The sequence below is a fragment of the Cyprinodon variegatus genome, unplaced genomic scaffold (assembly GCF_000732505.1).
Source record: "Cyprinodon variegatus isolate N-32 unplaced genomic scaffold, C_variegatus-1.0 Scaffold85, whole genome shotgun sequence".
Lineage (NCBI taxonomy): Eukaryota > Metazoa > Chordata > Actinopteri > Cyprinodontiformes > Cyprinodontidae > Cyprinodon > Cyprinodon variegatus.
Window position 1 is genome coordinate 395,642 of NW_015150538.1, and position 20,399 is coordinate 416,040.

General features: G+C 37.9%; 1 protein-coding gene across 1 annotated transcript in view; it reads left to right on the top strand.

Moving 5' to 3' along the window:
• Positions 1–1,166: 1,166 nt before the first annotated feature.
• adgrv1 (adhesion G protein-coupled receptor V1) overlaps positions 1,167–20,399 on the top strand; it is a 143,887-nt gene continuing 124,654 nt past the window's right edge. Inside the window, exons 1-3 of the mRNA XM_015373314.1 lie at positions 1,167–1,499; positions 15,070–15,257; positions 17,273–17,422. Coding sequence (XP_015228800.1) covers positions 15,072–15,257; positions 17,273–17,422 — 336 coding nt within the window. The 5' untranslated portion in view covers positions 1,167–1,499; positions 15,070–15,071. The remainder of the gene's footprint in view (positions 1,500–15,069; positions 15,258–17,272; positions 17,423–20,399) is intronic.

Consider the following 20,399-nt stretch of genomic DNA (forward strand, 5'->3'; position numbering starts at 1 on the left):
TATATATATATATATATATATATATATGTGTGTGTGTGTACTGTATATGTTGTTTTAGTTTACAGAAGAAAGCTGCTCACCTCTGGGCTCACCTCTGGCCCTTATTAACTGTTAAAAAGAAATTTTATACATCTCCAGTCTGCCACATCATTCACGTTTGCAGATGAGGAGACATCCATGCCTACAGCCTTATCAAAATATTACACTTTGTTCTTAGCTGAAGGAAACAGCTCTCATTCCATTCCCAAATATTTCCCACATACACAATGAAGAATATAACTGTATATCTGGACAGATTAGATAAACTATTGTGGAAAACTTCAGTTCTGACACGCAACAGGCAGCTAATATAAAGGTGTAATAAAGTCACACATCATCAGTGATAATTATCTTAGCAATTAAAAATGTACTAAACAAAAAAAAATGTTGTATACACAGAGTGTATTTCATAAAAGTTGTCTAATTTGGTTATTTCCCTATCTAAAATATTGGTTTTACATTATTTTTATGTAGCTCTTATTCAGATTTTCTTAATGTGTGTTTTTCATTGAGGAAAGCTGTAATCATGAATTTTTAGATTTTTTTTTTTTTTACAAAAAGGAACATTTGGCTGAATTCATCCTGATGTACTGAAGAGGATTAGGGCCAATAGATTAGTTAGAAAAGTTAACTGATTTTTAAATTTTATTTCAGTTTAATATGGGAAAAAGTCCGAATTCTAAGATTAAAGTGAGAATTCTGACTTTAATCTCAGAATTCGGACTTTTTTTAAATTCTGAAATTAATCTCAGAATTCTTAATTTAATCTCGGAACTATGACTTTTTTTCTCAGTAGCCTAGCCTATTCCAACCTGAGATTAAAGTCAAAATTCTGAGAAAAGGTCAGAATTCTGAGATTAAAGTCAGAATTCTCCAGATTAAACTAAATAATATTTAAAAATCCGTTCACTTTATTTTATTTTATTTTTTCCAGTGGCCCTAATCCTCTTCCTTACTGATGAGATCTCAGTCACAAAAATCTTTTTTTTTTAAATTGAGGCGTTATCTTTTTGTTCCTCACGGTGGCGCCGTTGGCAAACGTATAGGACAGCACTGGATTCACCCTTTGGAGACAAACAGGATTAAAACATCGCGTCTCATTACACTTCACCGACATACGTGCTTGAGCCTCTAAGTAAGCTATAAACTAATCTCCTCCAGTGGGAGCTTCCACATGGCTGCAGTCAGTGCGGAGCTGTGAGGTGTGGAAAGCGGCTCTGGAAAGGAAAGAAAGAGGGGAACGCGCGCAGTTTGGCCCCTGAGCGCCCCGTTAGATGACAGACGCGCTTCAGCGCAAAGCTGCTCTCTGGGATCTAGAAACGACACCATGCAATTTTTAATTGCTGGATGATTGCGGATGAAGGCGGAACAGAGGATTTTTGGGAGCGCTCATCGATGTCTTTAAAGCTGTAAAAATATTGTTAATTATCTTGGGCGGTGAGGACCAAGAAAGGTGTCAGGTAAGTTCCCATGATTTATTCTAACGCTCCTTGTCGTGAACCTTAAACTGTGATGCATTATGTAAAAAAGAAAGAAAAAAACTTTACTTTAATCCTAACAAAAGATTTCATTGTGTTTTTTCCATGACAACAACGAGTAAATTAGTTCTAAATGAAGTTAGATATAATCACTAGTAATTTTATCAGATTTTGCCACTGGTAAATTAATAGTGCAGAGAATAAAGGCCACAAATGAGTAGAAATCCTCCTCATCAATTATGCCAGACAGCTTCAAGACAGCCGCATTGTGCGAGACTCAAAGAAAACGATTAAAAGTGCTCGGCCACAGCTAATTTCAGCCAAAAATACCCCTCAGAGCAGCTAATAAAATTGAAAAGCCTAAATATTGATTCAGCGCAATCAGTTTAAATGAATGGCGGGGCAGCCCATTGAGAATGGAGACAAACGCTTCCATGGTTACATCCAGGATCTCCACTGTGATCACCGCGCTTTGTGTGGGCTCTCCCTCTCCCACTGAAATAAAACAACTGGCACACACGGAGAGCTAGGGGAGGGGACCCTCTCATGCAGACCCAGCCGCCTAATCTAATCTATATACCGGACTAGAAGTAATCTTGGCCCTCTCTGAGCTGCGCACATGTGCTGCTACTGATAAAGGAGGGCATATGGAGCCGCTCTTTGAGTCCACCCTTTATGCCCAGGCTCCATAAATCACAGCAGTTCTAATAGAGTTCTCAGTCTTTGAATTTAGAATATATTCTCTTTATCTCTAATTGATCTGGCATGATGTCATCTCGCAGCGTCCCTGACAAATGTCTATTGTTGCTTCATCTGTGGCGCCTCAGCAGAGTTCAATCCTTTTCTCTCTCAGTTGGATTGTGAGAGCTGCTTCTGTATCCATTCAACAGTTACACCTGCTCCTCCTCAGCATCAGACCTCACATTATAGTCTTTTTAATTTTATGGAAATGTGTGCATTTTTCCTATTCTCTATTTTTTTAAGATGGAAAAAAAAGTTGCCATTTCACATCCCTGAGACTCAATCTCTCTATTCCTATCAGAGGTGTCTTTGGATTTGTTTTTGCAGCTTTGGTGTCCTCTAAGATCCTCACTTGCCCAGAAGCTCAAGTCTTTTGTCTGTCAGTGTTTATGTCATTGCCTGGCAGGGGTCAGCCCCCATTTGCCTGTGTGAGGGTCTGAATGTGATTCACTGGGCGGAAACTGTTTTATTGCCTGCCTCGCTCTCCTTCTGTCTCACCCCCTCCTCACGGCTGCACATTACAAAAGGGGGGCTGAGCCATAAACCCAGCCTGTTCATTATGAGAGGTGCTGAAGTGTTGCACGTTACAGACAGGAGAAGATTGATGGTTGGTGGGGATGCAGGGAGGAGATCACATTCTCACTGTGTGGCAGTGGAGAAGAGGGTGGTGGTCTGCAACAGTTGCCTTGGTGGATCTTTTTGACACAGGTGCAGCGTTGTTGGGAAAAGTTTTAAGTTTCTGTCTAAACTCTTTTTCCATATTTACTGTACAAAAACATCTTTGGAAAGATTTAAAACAAGTTGATCTGTGAGACAATATCTGAGGCTCTGAGCATCCAATAGAGCTCTGTTCAATCAAATACACAGGAGAGATCATAGCAACCATGTGGATCTGCACAGACTTGGTTCACCACCTGCATCTATGGTGTCTCTGGAGGGACTGCAGAGACCCAGAGATGGAAGAACCTGTTGAATGGACAGCATCATGCACTCCAGAATCTGGCCTTTTATAGAAGAGTGGCAATAAGAAAGTATTTTTTTTAAAGAAAGCTACAAGAAAGCCTGTGCATTTTGCCAAACACCATTTAAAGCACACATAACTCTATAAATGCCCCAAAACTAACGCTGGACCTAGTCAAGAATGCATCATCCTTACGGTTTTACTTGGTGGCGGAGGCATTGTGAACTGGGCTTGCTTTTCTATAGCGAAAAAAGGGATGAATCTGATTCTAAAAGTCCTAGAAGAAAACTTGCGGCTAGTAAAGAAGCTCACCTTTGAGTGGGACAAGCCAAAGCATGCAGTCAGGGGCTGTAATGGAAAAAGCTCTGACCTTCAAATAACAGTGGAAGAAACTTAATAAGCAGACTGTTTGGTGAGTACAGCATTACCAAGTCAGTAAAACAGAAGCATGGCAACAGAATACCCAAGCAAACCTAGACATTTTTAGTACTAGTTTTACTTGTAACATTTTCTATGGCATCAATTTGTTATTATTTCTTATCATATATCTCATATATCATATATCTCTCAGCAAAGGAATGCATCATATTTTGAAGTGTTCACTGAAATGAACTCAAAGGGAGACATCGAAATTGTTGTTGCAAACAGCCTGGAAGATGACCAGCTTTGAAAGGCAGAAGTTGAGCTGGTGACACATTTCGTACGCTTGGGAAGCCTTCATGGCCATCTGTCCTTTTTATTTCTACAAACAGTTTACCTAATTTTTGTTAGAGACAAAAGAAGGATGTAAAAGCAATCAGAAAATCCAGATCACTGTGCTTTCTGAAACATTCCGAGTGACGATTTCTTTCAAGTTTATAAAAGAAAAATATTTCTATATAGGAGCTGTTAAAGTCCACAGCTCAGTTTGGTTTATTAGTTGTGCTTTTTGCAAATCTGACCTTTGCAATTTTACACAAAAAGATGAGGAAGAAAGTGTTTTGGTGAGATGAAAGGAAAACCAAATCTCCTGGTTTTCATCCAACTATTTCATTTGGCAGGAAAGTAAATCTCCACATCGCCCTGAAGTAAAACACTTCAGTTTTCCTCCCCTGTTTATATAATATTTTAAAATTTTTATATTTTAGGCAATGTAAACTGTGTTGTTGTCAGCATCTGCCAGGACTGACATCTGACTAGCTAAATATGATGCCTGTGTTATTTTGCCCAAAATGTAAATTTATTTTTGCATATTTATTTAGATTTTCCTCTGCATTAATCCTCAGCATAAACTTGTTTATGCTCCAGGGTTTCATATAAATAAAACCCTTTCCAGAGTCCACTTTTCAGCTTGACCTTACTTGCATCCGTATATCTTCATGCTAGCTGTAACTTTCTTTACTATTCTTTGGGGAGCAAACCCACTTTAACCGTATTAGCATCCCCTAAATGTCTGGAGTGAAAATGTAAGTATCTTTCTCTTTTTATTTGTGTGTATCACAGTCAAACAACTGTGATTTTGTTACAAATACAATTATTAATGGTCCATCCCTATATATGTATATTTGTATACTTTATCAGTCTCTGATCCCTGTTATTGATCAAATCCAGGTGAATTTTCTGTTTTCCCAAGAATTGTATCTTGTGTGAACAAAGGGGTAGGAATTGTTTGTACAGATTAAACTAAAGTTTATTTACCACAAGAAAAATGCTGAAATTATTTCTCCCTTTAACTGATTTACTTGAAAATAAAAAATATCGAACATGTGAATGTCACATGTCCTACAGAAATGCTTAAGTAAGACTAAAACAAAAAAAGGAGGAAATACAAGAATGACGCTGTTGGAGAGGAGGCCAGTTTTCGAAAAAGTGGTTGTAATAAAATTAAAAATGCTGTGACAAAGATTGAACACAGAAAATAAACAGATCACCAATGGTCATTGAAATGATGCAGTGGTCAGTGAGTTGTGAATCAAACCAAGTTTACTTCTCTGTTGAATCGGTCCTGTTTTGAAGAGCAATTAGCATTTCATCCAGATACCAGCCAGCTACATGCATTGAAATAATACTCTTTCCAGTTTCCCCTCTTGATCCGTGAGGCTTTTGAAGACAAAACCTCGTTTAATCCTCTGGGAGTATTTTTTTCTTCTGTCACTGTGTCATACATGCCAATCAGTCGGTTGAAACTGGAAAACACTCAGAATTGCTTTTCCTCAATTGGGACCACTTCCCTTTTCTTTATCCCATCTGTTCCCACTACTTTTTTTTTTTTTTTTTTTTTTTTTTTACCAAAAAAAGAGTTTTTGTGAGGAGATGTTAGATGCCATCGGCTTAAGTTAAAAGCAGCCGACAAAGTCTATGTGGACAATACCTCAGGGAACCTCTTACTTTGTTTCTTTTTTCACAGTAAATTGCACGCTTGATTGGCAGTCTTTTACCCCTAAAGGAGAAATGGCTGGTTTGAAAAGTATCATCTCACAATAGCCGGAGGGCTGACCTCATGCATTTTTTTTTCTAGAGGTGTCTATTCAACTGGTTTCTGAGTCTTCTTGGGTTGAATTATGTATTTTGGTTGCAATTCCTGACTTCACCATCTGTATTTAAAAAAAAAAACTTCCATCTTGTTGTGCAGACATTTTTGCTCTTAAAATAAATAAAAAAAACATTAGAGCTTCTCAAAATAGATCCTATGAGTAAGACACTTTTGTTAGATTTAAAGATGTTTTGGCTATACCCAGTTATTAAATTTCTTAATTTCTTCTACCCAGCTTTTTTTTCTCCGGCGAGAACATTTTCTCATCTAAAAATACCAGAGACCAAGCAACATGTGAAGCACAATTATGTACTGGATAGTTAAGCAGGAATGGCAGCCGTAGCCACACTGGGCAAAGAACGGCCGGTGGGTGGTTTCTGAGGCAGAGCCTGACACTTGGCCTGGTGGCATCACGTAGTGCGGAAAAAAGCTTAACAAAAATCTAGTTCAATAAACAGAGAACATCAGGCTCCATGGTTTTGGACCAAAAACTGAACATCAGGCATTCATACACTAGCTGATCTAATAAAGAAGCTTTTTTCTATTTTTCTTAGAGACCTTTGGCAACGTGGTAGAATTGTTTATTGTAGTCTCTGTTAGCATTTTTTTTAACATATTAGGTGGGGTTTTTTCAGTAACACTGTAATTGACCCAATGAAGTTCAAAATATGTATTTCTATGTTTTGTTTAATTTTTAACGATAAATAAGACATCCAAACATAAGGCTTTTTCATTTTCCAATGTTTATGACCCTGAAGAATAGCTCACCAATTACTGCGGTTTGCAAAAGTTTGTGCAGTTGTTTTATATTTCATAATATTCCAATAACCAGTTTCACTGTATTTTACATGATGGAAAAACAAAAAACGTTTCCATCATCATAAAGTAACTTTTACATAAAGAAATCTGTAAAATGTAGCCTATTCCTAACCGTGTCAGTACTGCTAAAAGTGGCGGCTGGCCAATAGAGGGCACCGCCCCACTCACTTCGATATATTTCTAAACATATTGATATATATATTTTTAGAACAAGATAAATATTTAATCTTTTATGATGAGCTGTTTTGTTCGTTGTCGGATTGGTGACGTATTTCCGCCCTGGGGCGCAAAAATCTTTGCCCATTGGCTCTCGTTAAAAGTTGTACACGTGCGGTAGCACCTCTGCAAGGAAAAAGGTAGGACCATCATGGGGCACAGGTCTCCTGCCCCCAAACTTTATTTGCAAGCCACCTCTGACCACAGCGCTTATGTCACAGTCGTCTGTTATAAAGTGTGGCTGATTGATAGGCTTATATAATTATTTAGCAACAAGGCTTGGCTAACTGCATGCAGTGAGGCTAACACTTTATTCTGCTTTCCATGCCTCCTTTTTCAAACATCAGGATCTGACCCAGCATGTAAGACTGATTTAAAGCTCTTTTCAGAATTTTTGTTTTTGTTGTTGGTATTAATTTAATACACAGGTGTGATAACTTAGTATAAATTGATGGTTTTTGGTATATGTCTATTTTGAAGTTATAAACCCCCCTGGAGAAAAACTCATCAGCCGCCACTGACTGCTAGTAATAGAAATAATTCAGAGCTATTTTTTTCATTCTTTTTGTTTCCATTCTCCTCTCACTCTTGGACAGGACACCATACTGAATGCTATTCCAGCAATTCTTTTTGTAGATCTATTTTTGACACTCCTACCTAAAGGAGCATTGATGATACCTTTTCATCCACCAGGCTGAACTCTAACATGAGACAGCTGAGCTAGCGAGAGACGAGCAAACACACCTCAGCCCTCTGTTTCTCCCAGGAGGCCCTTCCAGATTAGAGTTGAAGAGCATCCATGGCCTTCTGAAACAGCCCTATCTGAGCATAGAAGTTAGACAACTTCTAGCTGGGATTGCTCTACATAGGCTCACATCAACACCAATACTATGTTTCTTCCTTTCACTATTTCTTGTTTGACAGTCTTTCTGTATTGTTGTTTCCTTTTGTCTCTCCTTTCTGTTTTAGGATCAGTTATTTTGTATGATTGCATGCCTGGTGTGAATTTTTACAGTGAACAGACACGCAAATGTCTTACATCCCCTGTCATAGTAGTCGATTCTAATGACAGAGTCGTTCCCCTTTGTGGGCAGACTGACTCCACTTTACTGAGTTGAGCTGTAAGATTGATGAATGAGATCCCATGACTATCCTCCTAGCTGTCCCTAGACAGTTAGGAGATCACTTTTGTGTGTATGTGTATGTTTGCGTATAAGTGTGTGTTTTTTTACATGTGTGACTGCCAGATATAACCACATGCTCTTCACCATGGGCGTCTCAGGAACAGGGAAGCCTCAGGGTTGGGACGCCGCATCATGGGAAAACCCTTGATTAAAAACCCTGTAGACTGTTATTCTACACACCCTTGACCAAAAAGGGAAGCAAGAGTATTTATTTCTACTTCAATTCTTGGTAGAATAACAAACAAAAGAAAGATCCTGGTTTAGGGTTTTGGAGGCTAGTATTTTTAATGGAGAAGTTGCAAAACAGAAGGTGAGATCAGTTTGATAGAAATTGAGACCTTGTAATGTGCTCCATATAAGTTGGTTATCCCAGCCACTTGGTGCAGTCAGCACATGGCATCTGAATCTTGCACTGTCACGCTTACTACCATTCTCTGACTGTGAAGTCTTCGGCCCGCCGTGAATAATTTATGCAAAAGATTACAACACATAGGCCACCGTCAGGAGAAACCCTAGAAGTACCAGCAGTTAGCACTGACCCCAGGACCAGCTCTGTAACCAGACACCTTCTCAGCAGCTCTGATAGGGATATCCTAGATCAATGTTTCTGTGTGTGTGTGTGACGTGTCTGCAAGGAATCAAGCTTCTAACACCAACATGTTGCTTTAAGAGGAACTGACAGCTAAGAGGGTCAAAGCCCTACAGACCTCTCAAAGCATGCTAGTTGTTTGAGCTCACCCCGAGATGTAAGCTGAAGCATGAGGTAGTTACAAGAAGAAGCAGTTTTCATCTATAAACCAATTTGATATTGAGAAAATTCTGAGGTAGTAAATAGAAATGGCATATGAAGAAATAAATGTTGATCATTTATATGTATAATATTATGTTCAGGCAAAATAAATAACTATCCATATACTGCTACAGTAAGCCTTCTTGTGTTTATGTGAATTTAACTTTAAAGCATGTCCTTAGGATGGTCTCAAACTAGATTTTGTTTCTCATAGTGAATTTGACTGAATTCCAGTTTGCACATTCAGTCATTTCAGTTAAATGGCTGAATGTGCAACACACAGTTTTGATTGATTATGAATGTTTTGACTGTGGGTGTTACACAGCAACATCAAATTAACCCCCATAATCCAAATGTGTTTGCAAGACAATATCACTCATATCACACAAATTCTTTTGCAGGAATTTTCAGCTCGAGAAGCACTCTTTCATTTCCAGTGTCAAGAGCAAAGAGCAGTAAAAGTATATATTCTCCACCACAGCAATGCGTCTGTCATCCAGAGTGAAATATTCAGTCATCCATGTTCTAATCCTTTTTACTCTGCAGATGTTTCCTGAAACTGCTCTAGAGTTTCCTCTAGGTGCATTGCTTTTATCGACTTTCAAGGGACTTGGATGGCCAATTCCCGCTGGGAATCACTAAGCTAGGATACCTCAACTGTTTTTGGTTTTAAATAATTCGACACTGCAGACATGTTAGCAACACTAATTGGCGTGTGTAATCGTAACATGTAATGCTACCTGTATAATGTTTCTGATGCAGATGACATGAAACCATGGTAGAGTAGGTCAACAACAGACATCAGAAGTTGTGTACAGCCAGCTTTAGTGGGACCCCTAAGTTAATACTGGGATTGGTTGATGATATTCGGACAAGGCATAAGCTTAATTTAAACCTTACCCCATGATCATGAGTTGAGCTGATAACCCAACTGAAAAATTTGCTTTGGAGCTATAAATTGACATGTGTGGTTGTGGTATTCGTACAATGAATTGGTCAAATTTGACATTTTTGGTTTGAAATCACTTTATTTGTTAAGAAGTCTAAATACAATACTTGCCCAGGTAACTATGCTGATGTTTTTTTCAACACTGTTCCCAAATGTTGTTAGTCTGGGTCCATAAAAAACAGGGAAACACTCTTCCCTAGACAGCTGGTCACAATCTGATATATGATCAGAACCCAGATTTTTAAAATATATTTTAAAGTGTTTGTTTTTTGCTTTTTTACTTCACTCTTTGTCTTTCAAAACAGTCCAGCTTTTGCAAAATAATCCAAGAACGTGTTTAGGTCATTTAATATTTTTTTGAACTATCTCTTAGTTTACATCCTAGCAATCTAACATTTTACCTAGAGAACATTTATATGTACTCTTGGTGAATACCTAATACATATTACTTTGAAACCATAGAATATGTTTACAATTTCTTTTACATTTTTATTAATAGAACATTTGGCACTGCTACACAGAAAACACAATAATTTTGTCTATATAGTATTCAAATGATATATAGTGCATACATTCTGGGTTGCACAAATTAAAGTAATGTGGCTTAGAAGGTAGAACATGTTTTCCAGCAATCACAGGCTTGGTGGTTTGATCCCTGGCTCCATAAAGTCTCCTTTGGCAAAATATTTAACCTCAGAAATGGCCCCAATGTATCACTGGTTTGTAGAATAAAATAAGGAGCTGTTTTATTGTGTTTTATAAAGGGGAAATTGTGGCTTGTAGTTTAAAGTGCATTTAGTAAAGAAAGAAAAATCTGTGCAGATCAGATTTTGTTAACATATAACAAGAAGATGACAGCTGTCTGAGGACAAGAACAAATTTTGTGCCAGTGATAGGATGATGTCCAATGTTAACAGTGTATTTAGTTGTTCAGATAGTTTATTTGGTGTATCAGGATGAAATATAGCAACCATTACCTAATGGCGAGAGGAAAGAAACCAGCCATACTTAAAATAAAGTCATAAGATTTGAATCTTACCATGCACAATGTAAGTGACAAAACAAAGACATGGATGGAGTTGGGCCATTCAGATGACTTTTTGTCTCCTAAATTTCTGGCCTACTTGCAAAATGCTCTGTGAGGTGAAGAACCAACTTTGCTGATCACCTTGAACACACCCTCCAATGGTTAGGATAGCGTTGGAAACATAGTGTGTAGATGGGTCTAAGCTTGTCAGAGACGTTGGGAAGGTGAATGGAGTTAAATTCAGCAAAAATATTGTAAAAAAGACTTACAAGCATCTAAGACTTGGGTGCAAGTTCAAATTCCAGCATAAAAATCTCCATAAAGAGATAGCAAGAGCTACTATACAGTTTGGCTGAGTTTGAGCTGTTTTGCAAAGAAGGAATATCAAACATTTATATAGAAGTATAACACTTGCAGCTGTGACAGTGGTGACTTATTTTTTGATTTTATCAACAAAGACCTTAAGTAGTCAAGTTGAGATATTATTGGGTACTATTGCTCTGTACAGAATTAAACAAAAGCTGCATCTGCTTATTGTGGCTGCACTTAAGCTCCATCCATATTTTGCTGATGTAAAGTGTGTGTGTTTGAGTGCGTGAGAGCCTCTCTACATGAACTCTGACTCTCAGTTTTATCAATGTCAGAGGTCTGCGCCAGGCGCTCCATGCTGCCTTTAGCTGTGACAGACAGGTCCTTGGGGCCTCTCTGATCCCTGGGGTCAGGGTTGGCAAAATGCATGACTTGAGCACAAAAACTGCCACAACGCTTCTAAAACAAACCTGTGCCATCTATACAGCATCTGCTTTGTATCAAACCCTATGAAGGAAGTTCAGTAATCTCAGCCATTGGATGCATAAAGGATCCCCTCTCTGTTTTGGCGTAGTTTTGTGGGAGGTTAGAGTGCTGCATGCTTGCTACCATCCATCACGGAGATGTTCTAAATAATAAAAGGTATTTGGGTTGTTTTTTTGATGGTGAGGCTTTTATGTTTTTTTCTATCATAATGTTTTTCCCTTAAAATCCAAAGATCCAAAGAAGATCCAAACATTGATTCAAAAGCTAAAAGCAAAAGAGAGCTTTTAAAAATGTTAGTTTTCTGGGATAGAACTTTGTTGATACATTGCCATTACAAACCAGTTAGGGGAGGCTTTGAATAAGCAGATGTAAAAACAAGAGTTTGTAGCATTTCAATCAAGCGTGTGATTGAGAAAGTTTCTCGGTCCCACAAATCGGACAAGGGGGGCAAGTAACAGGATTTACTAAACCCCAGCTTCTTTTTGTCCAACTACTCACTAACCTCTGTTCTCCTAACCCTTTGCCCATCCCCACTTACCAGCAGTCTAAATCCTTTTTTGATGGATTTTCCAGCAATCTCTTCAGTGCTGTAGCTGGCATGTGTGACACACGTGCACATGTACATACACCCTTGACTTCAGCTCAGCCAAAAAATTGCAGACACTCATGTGAAATGCTTTCCTTGTCACAACCAAAACATCTGTGTTATTGAGACTCCCAATGGTTAATATTTACATGTTATTCATCTAATGTTGATTCCTTTTCATCAAACAATCTTCGAAACTAAGGCTAAGTTGGATTCGGTACAGCTGTAATGGAAAGTTTGAATCATTGAATATTTTAAGCATTTATTTTCCCTAAATACTTTTGTATTTAAAAAAAAAAGAACCCAGCAACCATGACTTCATCAACCCTAGATGGTGATGCTGATGGTAAACCTTGTAATTAAGAACAAATCGTCTTTAAATGATCTCGTGTTCTTGCTGATGGTGAAACTGTGTGGTGTGCATTATGAATGGGATGGGTTAGAGGCAGGAAGGAAGAGGAACGATTGTGAGTCCATTTAACTTTAAGCTGGGTCCACCCCGCATGTCATGCTGGGATGTTTTGTTGTGTTAACCATGACAACTGCCTCTGGGGCTCCATCCTGCTCTAGGATTATACTGGCTGAGGGACTTAAGAAGGAGATGACAGAGGAGAGAAAAGTAAATGGAAAGATGAGTGAGCAGCAATCCTTGGAGAGGGTTGAGAGGTGACAACGTGAAAAATGACACTGAATGAATGTGACAAAGGAAGAAATTCAAAAACAAATGCTTTAAACATACAGTATATGAAATCTTAGATGATGTAAAACCTTAATATTGCTTGCTGTTGTTTCTCAAAACATATATGCATGTTTTAACTCACAATTTATTGATACAAAAAGAGCCTTTGGTTAAATCCTCAAAACTCGATACGCACTTGTGTATATAGCTAATGGTGTACCGTCTGTGAATTTAATTCAATTAAATTCACATATTTATATAGCACCAATTCTCAACACATGTCATGTCAAGGCACTTTACAGAGACAATTCAACAAGATCATACAGTCAGATTGGTTCAAAGTTTTCTATCCAAGGAAAACCAGTTGATTGCATTCTCAATGAGTCAAAGGCAAACCCTCACACTTGTTTGCTTGTTGCTACAGTGGAGAGGAAAACTCCCTTTTAACAGGAAGAAACCTCCAGTAGATCCAGGCTCAGTGTGAGTGACCATCTGCCGAGTATGACTGGGCTTCAATGAGACAAAGCAGACATCGAAAAAGAAGCAGAGATACAAAAGGCAACTGTCAACCAGCTCCACAGACAGCCAGGCAGATGAGCGCTCCTATGTCAGAGGATGAAAGAGAGCACATACAGTTAGTCATAGTTAGAGAAACAGGAACATATTGAAAACAGGCCAAGTTTCAACATCCACAAAGGCATTGATGGCAGCAGCACAGCTGCCAAACCTCTCCTGGATAACATCACAGACAAACAGAAACCGACCAAATTAAGTTGCTGTGATGAGAAAAAGCAGAGAGCTTAACGTTAGAGATTGAATGAAGCAGAATGATGAAAAAAGGTGGCTATTTCCTCCAGCTTTCTAAGTCTATAGCAACCTAATTATAGATAGCTCAGGATAACCTTAACCACTGTAACTATAAGCTTTATCACAAAGTTTCACTATGACACCTTCAAGTCTGTTGCCATCTTGGGTTGTTAGTAGAAAACATATTGCTCTTAAGAAAAAAATATTATTTGATGATAAATTATAGGTCAATTTTAAAAGAGTCAGCAGTCAGACTAAGGTGTACAAGGGGGTTGTTTGAAAGAAGAAGTTTATGTCAGAAGAAATTCTTTGTATTTTTTATGTATCTCAATGCAAAACCTGCTCTCCCCAAATGTCCCCCCACCATGTTTAGGCATGATAATAAGCCACATTGATTTTTCTGTTTATGAGCCAGATGAAAGAATGTTTGACTGTACAGTAGATGTGGTTTGAACATTTTAGCTTCCTCTGCAGTGCAACACATGTGTAGCATTAGCTTTATGAAGCAATTTAGTGCCAAAACAACATGTTGTGAGAAAAGTAACCACATAAACTTTTACATAGTTTGGATGTTAAAACAGATGTATCTTCAGAATGAAATGTTCTTGTGGATGTTTTATCTTCCCAATTGACACTATTCAAACATCATTCACAGTGTTGGCAGGTGCTCAGACATATTGGAGTATTGCTGCCTATAACACATGCTGGTCAGAACCTGTATTGAATTACTAGTAATTTGGGCTTGTTAAAGATTATAATTAAATACCCCCAACTGGTATCAATTTGTTATGTCTCCAGGCTACTGCTCTTAGACAATACTTCTCCTAACCCCCTTGCTGCATAAAACATGTAGCAGATTTTCTGCATACAGACTTAAATTTAAGTTTGTTTTTTTTGAAAATCATTTGTTTTAAATATAGTGTTTTTTTGCTCTTTTGCAACTTTCACCTGCTTTCTGTTGCATTGAATAGAGTTTTTTTAGGGCAGGGGAGAAAATAAAAAAAAAGCACATTTAGCACATCCTCGCCACTCTAGAGGGCACTTTAGCACATGTTGGCGTCCAAGGGGAGGAATTGTTTTTTGCTTTTTTTTTTGTCATTCATATTTTGCTATTTTTTAATATGAAAACGAACACAACTATTACACGCTACAAGCATGAACACAATCTAAGAGTAAAGTAGTAAAAATGATAATACCTGTCCTTTATCAGTGATTGAACATAGATTCATTTTAGATTAATAGAATATTACTGTTTTTCAAGCAGGTATGCAGTACGCCTAAATGTATGCTAGTCTGTATAACAAAAACGCACATGTGGTCAGCTGCTACCAACTGCAGATGAAATAGTTTGAATATTTATATACATTTTGTTTGGAGGCAAAAAGACATTTTTCAAATTGCAAGGAGAAAATATTTCACTGTTGTGTCTCAACATATACATGCATTTACTGTTTCTGTTTGTTTCGAACGTTCCCTCTTTTTGCAGGAATGCTCCCTGTCCTCCTGATAGCTGGGTTGATTCTGGCTCTGTCCATCCCTGGCACCACGTGTGAATCAGCCACGCTGCGCTTCTTGGGGCAAACAGAATTTGTTGTCAATGAAACCAGCACAGCTGTGGTCAGACTGGTTGTAGAGAGAGTGGGAGACCCAATCAACGTGACTGCTTTGGTTCTCGTAAGTTTAGATTATTCTCTTTGTTTTAGTTTAGAATATCACATTTAATTGTTTTACTTCCAAATTAAAGTTTTCTTTCATTTTACTCAAGCTGTCCTTACTCAGATTTATCTTCTGATCATTTCCTCACAGCTACAGTACTAGGACCTATTTCTTTACATCTCAGTCAGACATAAGCTTATTTTCAAGCAAACAGTATAATTTTGCAGAAATTCTAGCCAAGGAATCTTTCGGGGATTTATTTTAACCACATGGAGGAGATTAATTTTCAGCTTCTCTGCTTCTGTACAACTATGCCGTGTAACGTAGATTGAGGAGGGATTCCTGCATTTTCCTACACTCTATTTTTGTGACATGCACACAACTGTGTGGGTTAGGAATATTTAGGGTTGGGATATTATAAGATTTTCACGATTCCGATTCCCTTATCGATTCTGTGAAACGATTCGATTCCTTATCGATTCTCTTATCGATCTTGTGAAACAATAAACTTTGTAATTGCACGGTGACAGTCGTCTACCTTCGCCTGGGACATTCTATTTCTGCCTGCCTCGGCGAAAACAGAAGGCAGTGAACGGGGGCTGCCAGCCTCAGAGCCAGCCAGGCTACAGTCATCTAAAGCTAGTGGAGAAGGCATCCGTTTAATAAAAAAAACATTACTGTACAATTTTCGGGAAATAAACTCTTCTCCCCCTGATTTAAATAAACAAGCATCACATTTTTCTCGCTCCCTTAATTGCGGAGCAACTTTGTAGCAGGTTTGATAACCCCAAAGAGAGGTAGGAAACTGGTTTAGGACTGGTTCAGGAAATGGCATATGATTTACTAGGAACCACATTAAGCACAGCCAGTGATATAAAACCAGCCACTTACCACCAGAGTTGCCTTCCATGCTGGTTGTAACTTTAGCTTCTGTCCGGAAGCATCAAAAACACGGCATTCGTTAAAATGTATGTCATGTTGTGTGTGCAGGTGTTTCTGCGTGTTGGATGTTTCCTCCCGCGGATGAAATCGCCACTTTGTAATGATTGCAAAGCGCCTTGTTGCCATCTTTCTCTTCCTTAAAATGAAGCCAAACTTTCTATCGCTTAACCCGATGGTACGGCATTTTTTTTGTTTTGCTTTTCTAGACCTACGCCTGGTCACGTCGTACATGCTTACTGAATGCCATGTGTGTAACTTGCGTAAAAAACGTGACGTAAGTCGTGCTGCCCAGGGCTAGGCTCTGGTGCTGCCTGGAACCATGAAGAGAATCATTAAGCGAGCTGCAAACGGTGCCATGGATTTTGAACACACGGAACCAGTTCTGAACAGGAATTGGTTTTCGATTCCCATCCCTAGGAGTATTTATACATTTTTTTCCTTTTTCAAATGTTTAAAATTTGAATAGTATCTTTAATATATGCTGTATCTTAACTCTTATAGTGTAAAATACCACAAAGTCAAAAAAAAATTCTGTACATAGGAATGACGTGAGGCCCTTTTGTGTTTTAATACCATATTTGGCCTTTTTTTTTTTTTTTTTTTTTAAGGAAATGTTCCAAAACAGCCAAATTACTATTTTATGTCAGTAAGGAAATTGGAAGGTGCAGCTGACTGAGAGTATGGAGCAACATGTGGAGGAGAGTCAACACTTTCCTAGTCTCCTCCATATACCAGTGATTCTTTCCTTGCAATGTAATTAAAAGCATTTTAAGCATTATTTCTAGTATGATGAATAATTTCTGTAGCTATGGAACCATATCTTTACATTTTATGAATAATATTAATAATTTTTTATATAGATTTTTTAAGTTTTACATTAAAATATTTCATGTCCATTCATATCCGTATGGTTTCCCCTGTCTCTGATTCTTTATTTCACTTTGTTTACATCATTTTGTTGACCAGGTTTCTCTCTTTTTCACACTTTAGAACAAAGTTTAAACATATACTGTATATGTGTGAATTTGATACCTTAAATTTGATTTAAAAATAGTAACTTGTTTCTTTTCCTTTGGATATTTGTATTTCAGCTAGAGGGTGTCGACACTGGGGACTTTGAAGCTATCAATGCTGCAGCCTTTCTTCTGTCCTCTGAGTCCAGTAAGACCATTTTCATTGCTGTGAAAGATGATGACCTTCCTGAAGCGGATGAGACATTTACCTTCAACCTTAAACTACAGGTGAAATAAAATGTGTTTACAGTATTTATGAAGTGTTAATTATATATATATATATATATATATATATATGTGGACCAAATAACCATCAGAGAATCAAAGCTCCATGTTTTGCAAACAGTCCCATGAACATAATTTCTGTATATTTTGTGAAACATTTTTCCAGATATCAAAATTTACAACCAGTGTGTAAAAATATGTTGAAATATGAGATAATTATTTTTCAAACCCCTATAAGACAGAGATCTGTACTTTGCATTCTTTTTTATCTATAAACCATCCATCCATCTTCTCCTGCTTATTCTGTCAGGATGATGATGGGTCCAGGGCATCACTAAGACATGCAAAAACACACAGACACACTCACACCTAAGGACAATTTGGAAATGACAATTAACCTAGCAATTTTGTTCCTGGACTATGGAAGCAAGCCGGAGTCCCTAGAGAGAACTCACACATGCACGGGGAGAACATGCAAACTCCATGCAGAAAGACCCCGGGCCAGTGTAGCTACCACATCTGCTCGGATGGTCAGATCTTCTTGGGGCCCTGTCCTTTTTAATGATGTCATCATATGGCAACGCCACTCAGACAAACTGTATAGCACCCGTTTCTTAAGAATCTAATCTTTTCCGGAGTCTCAACATCTTATTACCCATATTTGCTATTATTTTACATTTCTTCGGCAATCTAAAGTAGCCGAAGGCAGAAAACTATCATTTTCAGTCTTGAAGGAAAGTACTGCCCTCTAAGGCAGGCTGAGCTCTGCCATCTAACAAGGAGACAAAAAAAGTCTCAGCTTATCTGATGGCAGGGGGCAACACATGGAACATCTTAAAAAATGACTTTCGTAGCGATTTTAGACCAAGTAAACAAGTTATTCTACTTGTAGAAAACGAACGATTGTTGTTGACACAAAGTTTAAAGTAGTGTAGCTTAATATATCTACCTGAGCGATTTAAAACAGGCTTACCTGTTAGCTACTGTACTGAGCACATTTAGTCACAGCGCTACCCAGCTCTCCCCCTTTATTACCATGGTTTTGAAGATATTTTGTTCACCATAAACATATTTTTTTCAGTTTTGTTATTGATCAGGTAAAACTTCATCAGCCATTATTCAGGCTAACAGTACAGATGCTCCCAACTCAGCACACGGACATGGCATTATGTTGTTATCATTGTGTGGGCAACAACAATGTTTTACGTCATGGTGCAACATTCAGCCAATCTTATAGTGCAACGTCACTGGCATGCGCAGGACCCGAGCAGATCTGGTAGCTAAACCGAAAATCAAACCTGGAACTTTCTTGCTGCAAGCTGCACCACTGGGCAGCCCTTATCCATAATCAGCTCAGTATGCTCATGTAGAAAGCTGACAGAAATTGAAAGCACCCATAGAAAAAGAGAAATAAGCAAGGTCACCCTTAAAATTATAAAACACCCTCTGAAGAAAATCCCTACATATTAATCATTACATATTAAACCTCCTAAACTCCTCCCTAAAAGTAAAATATGCGGATGGTTACGCTGAGATTTAACATCACTTTGATTGATCACTTTGAAAAATATATATATTTTTTATAACTGAGCTTTAATAAGAAAGCTGTAAATATTTTCTAGCATTAAACACAGCAAGGTCTCATCAGATTATGGAATGCCTTCTCCTAGAGACGATCTCCATGGTTTCAATCAGACTTTGGCTGTCGAGTTTGATTGATGAGTTGGGGAGGGCTTTGTCTTGCTGTCATCCCCCAACCGTTAAAGACCCCAAAATAAATGTGATAGGCATCACTTATTGTAAATGTAATAAATCAATTAGCATGTATAATTGCAGAATTGAACAGCAGGAAGGATGAAAATCTTCTTTTACTATTTAATTTTAATATCTTTTAAATCCAGTGGCTAAAGTCGACATTTTGGCTGTTAGCAGAGTCAAAGACCAGATGAGGCCCACTCTGTTTACACTACAGCGGAGACAAAGCTCTAGCCAAATGCTTGCCTGGTCATCTTACTGATGGGCTGTCAGGAGAATTAATGTGTGCCACCATGGGTGTCATAGATCAAGCAAAAGTGAGAAATAAAGGGGTGATTGGGTTTCATCCATCATTCCTGACAGCTAGATCTGTTTGAACAGACAATATTGTACTAAATGGGGTTGACGCAAAACAGGTTGGAAGTTAAAAGCCAAACAGAAGCTCCTCAAATGATCAGATTGCAGAAACTTCAGACTTGTCTTCAACAACTTGGATTCTGTGCCTTTGTGACCTTCCTCTAGTTTTTTTTTGTTATCCAGACTTTTATCCAAAATGTATTTCTAAATTTTAACCTTTGGTTAATTTGGCAGTAGTCCAGTCTTTTTTTTTTTCTTTTTTTTTTTTAACCTTCATCAAGTTAAGATTCTTCTGAAATATCTGGTTCACAAATCATTTAACTCACTAAATCTGGAAGTTTTAGCCCATGTCCTGACTGAATACATCTATAACAACTATTGAACCAGTGACTTCAGCCACAGTCCATATTTTGTGAATCTCCATCAAACTCTTAATAGATTTTTATTCAGGATCACTGGCTACAGTTTTTCCTATAGCCTGTGTACCTTTTATGTATAAAACAAATCCTACTCAATTTTCCAACAATATGCTCTGTAAGCAGAAAACTTCTTATTTTGCGGTTGGTCCTGATTGTAGAGTATGTCAGTGAATGTTTGCTAGACAGCTGTATCAATACATAGACTTTCCCATAAACCTAACAAATCATTTCTGTTACAGTAAATCCATTTTTATTGGCCCTATTCTAACTTTTTGAACAGAAAAGAAGTTTACTAGTAAAAAAATCATTTTGAGCTCCCCCAACTAGACTATATACTTTTTATATAACATAGAAAGTTTTGACACGTGTTTTTAAACTTGCATCTTAAGGCTTATAAAATTCTTATGTTATTTCAAGCATGCTGAATGTTAGGTTTGTCTGGGTTTAGT